The following is an 8,436-nucleotide window of genomic DNA, read 5'->3' as shown; positions in this document are numbered from 1 at the left end:
AATGTTTGAAGCAACCCTATCTATTTTTTGTCTTTCTTTTATTTGGTATTTTAAAAAAAATGAAAATTGGTATTTTTTCATAATAATGTCATTTTTTTCAAGAAAATGTCATTATTATGAAGAAAAATACTATTTTTCATTTTTAAAAAAATATTAAATAAAAGAAAGGCAAAAAATAGATAGGGTTGCTTCAGACATTTTTTCCATTTTACCTTTTATTTTTTTTCTAAAAAAAACAAAATGAAAAATGGAAAAAATGTCTGAAGCAACCCTATCTATTTTTTGCCTTTCTTTTATTTAGTATTTTTTTAAAAATGAAAAATAGTATTTTTCTTCATAATAATTACATTTTCTTAAAAAAAATGACATTATTATAAAAAAATACCATTTTTCATTTTTTTTAAAATACCAAATAAAAGAAAGACAAAAAATAGATAGGGTTGCTTTAAACATTTTTTTCATTTTTTATTTTATTTTATTTTTAAAAAATAAATAAGGCAAAAGTTGGACTTTTGTTGGGCAAAAAAGTTGGGTCCCTATCATTCCTCAAATAAAATATGCTTCATTAATATTATTAAAAAAATTAAAAAACAAATTATATATATATATGAGAGCCCCTATGGTCCGGACCATCTGCAAAACACCACTTTTGCAGCACTCAATCAACATGTAACACATCATCATTTTAAGAAAATTGCAAAAAACCAAAATGAGAACAAATACAGCAAATCAAAGTAAAGAAAATACCAAAAAGACCTTTGGCCATCAAACCCACGGGGTGGGTTTGACAATGGTGAGACCCACCCCGTGGGTCTCGGCTAATCCACCCTGTAGGTCTCGGCTAGATCTGTGCGAGACCCATGCTGAGGGTCTAGTGAGACCCACTGGCCTAGGTCTCGCCGGTCGTGACTCACCTCAAAACCCGTCAAAATTCATCTCAAAACTCGATTCTAATGCTCCAAAACTTGTTTGAATGTCTCAAAACCCGTTTCTAATGCTCAAAACTTACTTCTAATGCTTAAAAACTTGTTTTTATATTTAAATCTAAAACCTAAAGATGGAAGGTTAACCCTTTAGGGATTTTATCACCCTAAAGGCCGAAAACCAACGCCGGAGAGAGGTGATCCACAGCAGACCCACGGCCAGCTTCACTAAGGGGCCAAATCCCTTCCACAAGTTCTTCAGCTTCTCATTTTTTCTTTCTAAAAAATCTAGTGTATTTGGGCTTAGATAAGTTTAGTGCAATTTTTGAGTTTTTGCTTAGGCGTTAGTTAGAGATTGGGGGCCGTAAAACAAGGGCTTTAAGGATAGTCCTGACCAAAGTTAAACTCTCTCTCTCTCTATATATATATAATTTCTACCACCCTCAAGCAGGTTGTAAACGTGGCAAAAATCACTCTTTGTCTGACAATAGGAATGGCTCAACTACTCTCAATTTTTTTAAAAAAAATATATATTAATAAGATACATAAGACACATGACAATTGATTGATTTCACTTGTTTCTCTGATAAATTATTTGATGGAAGATGGAGGAAAGTATCATCTTAATATTTAGGGTCAAGAGTTTGGGACTCTCGGGACAAGTATAATCTATATCATTTTTTGAAACTAAAGTGTCTATTTGATAAAGAGCCTTATAACACGTACCAAAAAAATAATTAACCTTTATTTATTTATTTTGTAAATGGCTAGCGTAGACCTATGTAATTAACCATTTTTCCTTTTTTCTATTAAAACATTAACAAATCAATTTCCTCACGAAAAACTATATATATATATATATATATATATATATATCTGTCATGTCAACGTTTTCAACCAAAATATTAAAATAAATAAATAAAAAACTTCTCTCTTAAAAAGGGTTATCAAACACCACCAAAGGGTACTTTTTTTCTTTTTTCTTTTTTTTTTTGAAAAAAAAATTGTCGAACTTCATAGAATAAACAAATCTAGAGTATAAAACTCTAGACCAAAAAGAGCAAACTGCTCTGAAAAGGCAATATCATAAATACAAGAGGAAATTTCTTCCATCCACACCCTATTCATAACCTCCTTAACTGCTTCCTTAACTAATCTGTGGGCGGCCATGTTATTAAACCGAAAGTTAGAAGAATAATTTTGAAAAGAAAGTACAAAATTTACTATGTAAGCAAAGAAATAATATTTTTACAATAATTATGTAAAACGAATGTTTTATTTTCCGCCTTAGAAAGAAGGATTTATTTTTCGATACTAAAGTTTTTATCAAAGGAAGAGGAAAAAAAAAAAAAAAACTATTGTATTGTAACAATGATTTCTTCACGAAATGAACAATAATTTTTATAATTCACTGGTAATCCAATTGCCTTTATTAATGAAATGGGCTATTTATATTATATCGTACACCTCTATTTAGAATTTTAAATAATCTAATCTCCAATTTTTTATATATATATATATATATATATATAGATATCATTCATCACACACAAGTCACCACATACACATCTGTATCAAAACTCACCATCATAAGAAGCTATATCTACCACTTTTATTTTTATTTTTATAATCTTTTCAAATACTTAAAATGATCTCATCGCAAACTTAAAAATAATAAAAATGAACTTATTCTACAAGTCCATACAAGTTTATACCATTCAAGCTCGGTTTGTTTATTAAACAAATCAAACTTAAAAAGAGTTTATACAAGTTGAGTTGTAATCAACTCGATTTATTTACAACCCTGCAAAGAACATCAAACGGATAATTTCAGCAGCTTAATCAACTTGAAAAATAATGGGTGCAATACTAATCGTTTCCCATCCTGCAAGAGTATATATAGCAGACCAGAGTCTGTTATTCACGGGCACCTTATTGGGTCAGGCACTTCAATAATATGTTGCAAACATTCCATAATTATAAGATGCAACTAATCATGTTAATTAAGAGAGAGAGAGAGAGAGAGAGAGAGAGAGAGAGGACATAAGATCTAATATATACCCAGTCACGAAATTGTCTTGCATTTGAATTCAGCTGACAACGTGCACTAACAAAATACATTATATTTGTCTAATGTCAAACATGAGGAGGCCAGGCTGTGTTAACATCATAAGATAACATGAACAATATCTGAAGATACTCAGAGGAGAGAGATTCGCCCTAGTCCAAACCACTAGCAAATTTGAAACTTGGATATGACTGAGCAAAAGACAAGGATCCAATTGAAATTGAAAACCTTCACGGCATGGACTGTACCCTGCTACAAAGAACAAGATCATTTCTGGAAACTTTGGTATGTAAAAATAACCACAGATTGAATTCTACAACTAAAAACTAGTGCTGTAATGATAATCTTACCAAAAGAAATCAGGTAAACCAAATATATGTAAATCATGCTCACAAACCACAGTTTCCACACCCCCCCCCCCCCCTTTTTTTTTTCTGGCCACAAAAGTACATTAATATTTTTACTGTTAATTTTTGCTAAAAAACAAGTCAAGACTACAGAGGCCCATGCTGCCTAAACAATGAGTCTGTTTCTACAAATTTTTTCCAAAGAATCCAAAAAGTGTAAGAAAATAATCTGTAAACATGACAACTCGGGATCTATAAATAAATCAAAACACACTGGAGAACACATACACAATATGCAAGACCTCCGAAGCTAATTGAAGAATTCTAAATGCTCTATGGATCATCCAGATAGACCAATCCATTCCAATACCAATCATGGGCCTAGTTGATATTGGTCTGGCTTAAGGAATGGTAAAGAAACATTGACCAAATGACTCTAAAAGTCTCAATTTATCAAATCTAGATGTCAATCAAACTAGACAAATAAAACAGGGTTTCCAACCTTTTTATATATATTCTGCTAAACTGATTATATAATTTTTGCAATTTTGAATTACAATGCTTTTACAAGATAGCAGTACTGATTCAAACTTTGCAACAGAGGTTCAGGCTGAGACAGTAACATGTGATTATGCACCAGGGGGCAGACTCCAACAACCAAAAACAATAAAATAGCCAGCAGAAACATTCGGTCTGTTTCTCAAAACTTCACCAAACCAACCCATAGCTACTGAGGAGAGCATGGAATCTGAAGGCCAGTCAGGAGAAAAGAACTGAGCCCAGACTGACTACATTATGCAAGAGTACCAAAGGGCCAACAAATTGATAGAGCAAGATAACATAACAACCAGCTAGTTGCCACAACAAACAGTTCTTTCCATTTTCTATCTCCAGTCCATCTAGACAAGTCAGAAATTAGAATCTGTCTCTGTGTTCCAAATTGAGATCTGTTTCTGTCATGTACTATGTGGGTACCCCAAAGTAATAGCAATAGCATCTTCATCATTCATGAGTTCAACACAAAATGCAACTCCATAATCACTTATAGGTCTTTGCACACATGATACAGCAAGAAGAAATCCATAAATGAGTTTGGATCTAACCAATAACATTATCAAGTGGTATTTCCCAACATATATGACCGCTCTTCAATTTTCCACATAAGGTAAATTTGGTGTTTACTAAGAACATTCAATAGAGTGTACCCTTGCCACATATGTGACAGCAAACCTATTGCACAAGTGATGCTGGTTCTATAAGATGGTACTATTTGTCAAAACACAAATGACATGAGAACCTACCGCTTCACACAAGAAATATGTACCCTTGCCACATTTGTGACAGCAAATCTATTACGCAGATTTGGTATTTACTTAGAACATTCAGAGTGTACCCTTTGTGACAGCAAAGCTATTGCACAAGTGACGCAGGTTCTATAAGATGGAACTATTTGTCAAAACACAAGTGACATGAGAACCTACCATTTCACACAAGGAATATGTGCCTCTAAAAAGTAAATAAACAAAGCTATCTTCCACTAAAGCTATCTTCATGAATGGTTTTTGTTCCGGGCCAAACAAATGGTCCATTGCAACTGCTGCAGTAACTTGAAAATTATGGACATCAACTTTTGGAATGGCTAGCTCTGCATGAGGCCGGAGGAAAGCCTTGATCCAGACAGTAATAGGAAGGGATCCATAAGTGCTAGTGTCCAAGGGCCACCTAATGTTCCTCCAAATGATTCTTGCAAAGGGGCGAGAGAGGAGGATATGTTGAATGGTTTCTTGGGAACCATTACACATAGGGCAGCAAGTGTATTTTTGGCCTGCAACTAGAGTGAATTTGAGAATGTTTGGTCTTACAGGCAAAATGTTCCAAGAAATTTTCCAGATTAAATGGTCGAGTCTATGTTTGATCTTACTGGCAATAGAAAACATACACCTATATCAGTAGCTGATATTTGTGTGCGCGCATGGGCGTGAGATATCGATCCCCAACCCCCTCCCAAAAAAAATAATAATTAGAGAAACACGGGAAACGACAGAAAATCTGCTTAAGCTCCTACATAAAACTGAACTAAAAGCAGCAAAAACTCTACAAGTTCCAATAAAATATAAGCACTCCACAAAACAAGAAAATATCTGCAACTGCACAGCTGAATTTCCAATACAACAGGAATAAGAAGCTATCTCAATCTGCAGAATCCACAAATCAGTAGACTCAACACATCCATAAGGTCACACAAAAAAATGAAACAGACAGTTGACAAACAGATGAAGATGTTTTCTACTTCCTACCTACGTCTTCTCTACAATTGTCTTGCTTTACAAATATGATGCACAGACCTGACTCAAACAACAAGAAGAAAAGCATAAGGTCAAACATAGGGTAGTCTAGTACAACAGCCATGAAGGCCAAAGTCTGTAAAGATGATCACCCTACAAAAGCTTCAAAGGGCCATCATATTCATGAAACATGAGAGAAAACATTTTTACCTCCAAACATTCAAATAAGTTTCCATACCTACTCTTCCAGATGGATAATAAATTAGCATCTGATCTCAATTTAGATGGTACATTTATTTCTGCCACATACTACATAAATACCACTAAATGATATCAATAGAATCTTAAAAACTTGACTACTTGAACTAGTTACATCTAGACCCTCGCATACAGGACTATCATTGATGGCGATGCATGTGTGGCACCAGACCAAGTAGAAAGAATTCATAAATGAGTTTGGACAAACAAACAGAAAATAAGTTCATTATCATGTTCTGTTGCAAATGCGATGGTTCTTCAACCCTCCATTTAAACTATGTTTCATCTTGAATAGAACATGAACAGATAATGCAGACCTAGAGTGTGCCTCTTGCCACTGTTTTGTGACCCTGAAGCTGCTATGCAGAACAGTAACTGGTGCTGATGCTGTAAAAGGTTCAATTCAGAAAGCAAGTGAATTGAGAACCAATTACTATGCAACATTTGCACAGCAAAACGTAAACACTTGCTTAGTAGACATATTTAAAATGGTTTTATGGCATTAAGAAACAAAACATATTGCATGTTAGAGATGATGACAAGATAAATTGAACTCCTAATGTGAGGAGGCCTAAACATCAACATCTTTTTTTTTTAATCCCAATAAAAATGCTACAAATGCAACACAGTGAACTCATTCTAGAACCTAAGAAACAGAAGCAATTCAAATGGCTACTCTAGAAATTGTCCACAATGCAACCACAGCCCCCATGCCAATTTCTATCCTCAATGAGTCAATATCACATTTTAAAATTAAGTTACCTTCAGAGCCCAGCAATTAGAACAAATTCCTTCCACGCATGGACATTTAAGGAGATAAATTTCTCTTGAATATACACCAAAAGCAACAAAATTAACACATGGTTTATCTTTTTATTTTTGCTCTTTGTAGGAGTGTGTGTACTACAAAAACATATCACTTTTTTTTTTCCAGCAGATGCAATAAACTTACGTTATCTCCTCACCGAGAAGGAAATGGAATCATCTAAAAGCCCCTACCGGTCCCCAGGAACCAACCTTACACTTGACAACAGCTTATAAAAGGCACAATACGATGCTCTGGAAGCCCAAACCACACACATTTAAAACATATGAAATGCACTCGTAACATACAGTTCAGAATACGGTTTCAGAGCAACAAATATAGCAGCATCTCTTTCACAATCATATTTATATGGTAAACAAGAAAAATCAAACAGAAAAGAGAGCAGGAGCATACCTAATCACTCACTGTTGCTGCTGCTGATGATTCTGAGGGTTTGGTGGAGGCGGCATGCCCGGACGGGGAGGCCCGAAAACGGGAACAGCACCACCAGGCGGCGGCGGGGGCATCCCAGGGCGAGGCGGTGGCGGAGGTCCTCTCATCATCTGACCCGGCGGTGGTGGCCCCATTGGCCTCTGCGCAAACTGCGGTGGCATAGGGAACGGCTGCGGCATCCCCCCGCCCGGCCTCCCGGCAAACTGCCCAGGGGGTGGAGGTCCCCGCACCATCTGTGGTGGACCCTGCCCCTGCCCCGGATACGGAGGTGGCGGCATCTGAGAAGGCGGCCGCATCACCGGGGGAGTCGGGTAAGTCATGGGCGGAGCCGAAAGCTGCGGGCGCGCCATCTGTTGTGGCTGCATCATACCCGGCGCGGGCCCACCCACGCCGCGGACGGGCCCAGCAAGGCCAGGCTGAGCCTGAATGAGCGGCGCCGTAGAAACCCCTCTTCCGGCAGCGCGGCCAATGCCGGGTCCCGCCAGGGCGGCGGCGTTGACGGCCTTTGCACGGGACTCTTCAGGAGGCGGTGGGCCTTCCACGGTCATGGAAATGACCTCTTCTCCGCGGAGGAGGACGAGGCCGAGTGTGCGGCGGTCCTCGCGCTCCTCGTTGCCGGTCTTCTTGCCTTTGGCCGGGGGAAGCTTGCGGAACTCCTCGCAGTCGCCGAGGACGAGGTTCATATGGCGGTCGAAGGCCATAAACTTTCCAACCAGCTGCCGGCCGTCCTGAATTGTGACCCGCATCCTGTAGTTGATGTACTGGAGCATCTTCGAACTCTTCGACATCGACATTGTTACTGCTTCTTTTGCTACGGACTCCACTCGGGTCCAAGAATGGTAGACAAAGGGGAGAGGGTTTTACTTTAGAGACGAGAGAGCGCCGATTGGGGTTTTACTTTATGCTATCTGGGGTTAAGCTAGGGCTCGCAATGACGACCACACCCGTTATAAAATGGGCGGATTCTTTTAACCGAGTTTTTTCGGGTCGGGTTATTGTCACAAACAATTAGACTTGACCATTTTCTCACCTCTCTTTTCTATTGATAACGTTATTATTCATACTTATTTTGGTATGTGTTAAGTAATTTATAATGCTAATCACCTAAAAAAATAAGTGTAAATTACTTAAAATAAGTCATATTAGCCCTTATAAAATGAGTGTGAAGTGTAACATTATTCATTGTCAAAGTATGAAAAGTTTTTTAAACATGTGCTTTTGTGTTTTAAAAAGTATTTTGTGTGTTTGTATTAAGTTTTGAAAAAATGCCTTTTCATGCACGAAAGATGCATTACCA

General features: G+C 37.2%; 1 protein-coding gene across 1 annotated transcript; it reads right to left on the bottom strand.

Annotated features, from left to right (window-relative positions):
• Nucleotides 1-2,962: 2,962 nt before the first annotated feature.
• Nucleotides 2,963-8,085, bottom strand: LOC132179111 (small nuclear ribonucleoprotein associated protein B). The gene is made up of 2 exons (XM_059591751.2): nt 7,101-8,085; nt 2,963-3,240 (listed from the first exon to the last, which is right to left on the bottom strand). The coding sequence occupies exon 1, from the start codon at nt 7,931-7,933 to the stop codon at nt 7,109-7,111; it is 825 nt and encodes a 274-aa protein (XP_059447734.1). The 5' UTR covers nt 7,934-8,085; the 3' UTR covers nt 2,963-3,240; nt 7,101-7,108.
• Between the last annotated feature and the right edge of the window lie 351 nt (nt 8,086-8,436).

This window comes from Corylus avellana, chromosome 4 (genome assembly GCF_965113065.1).
Source record: "Corylus avellana chromosome 4, dhCorAvel1.hap1.2, whole genome shotgun sequence".
Lineage (NCBI taxonomy): Eukaryota > Viridiplantae > Streptophyta > Magnoliopsida > Fagales > Betulaceae > Corylus > Corylus avellana.
This window is presented reverse-complemented; position numbering and strand designations above follow the sequence as displayed.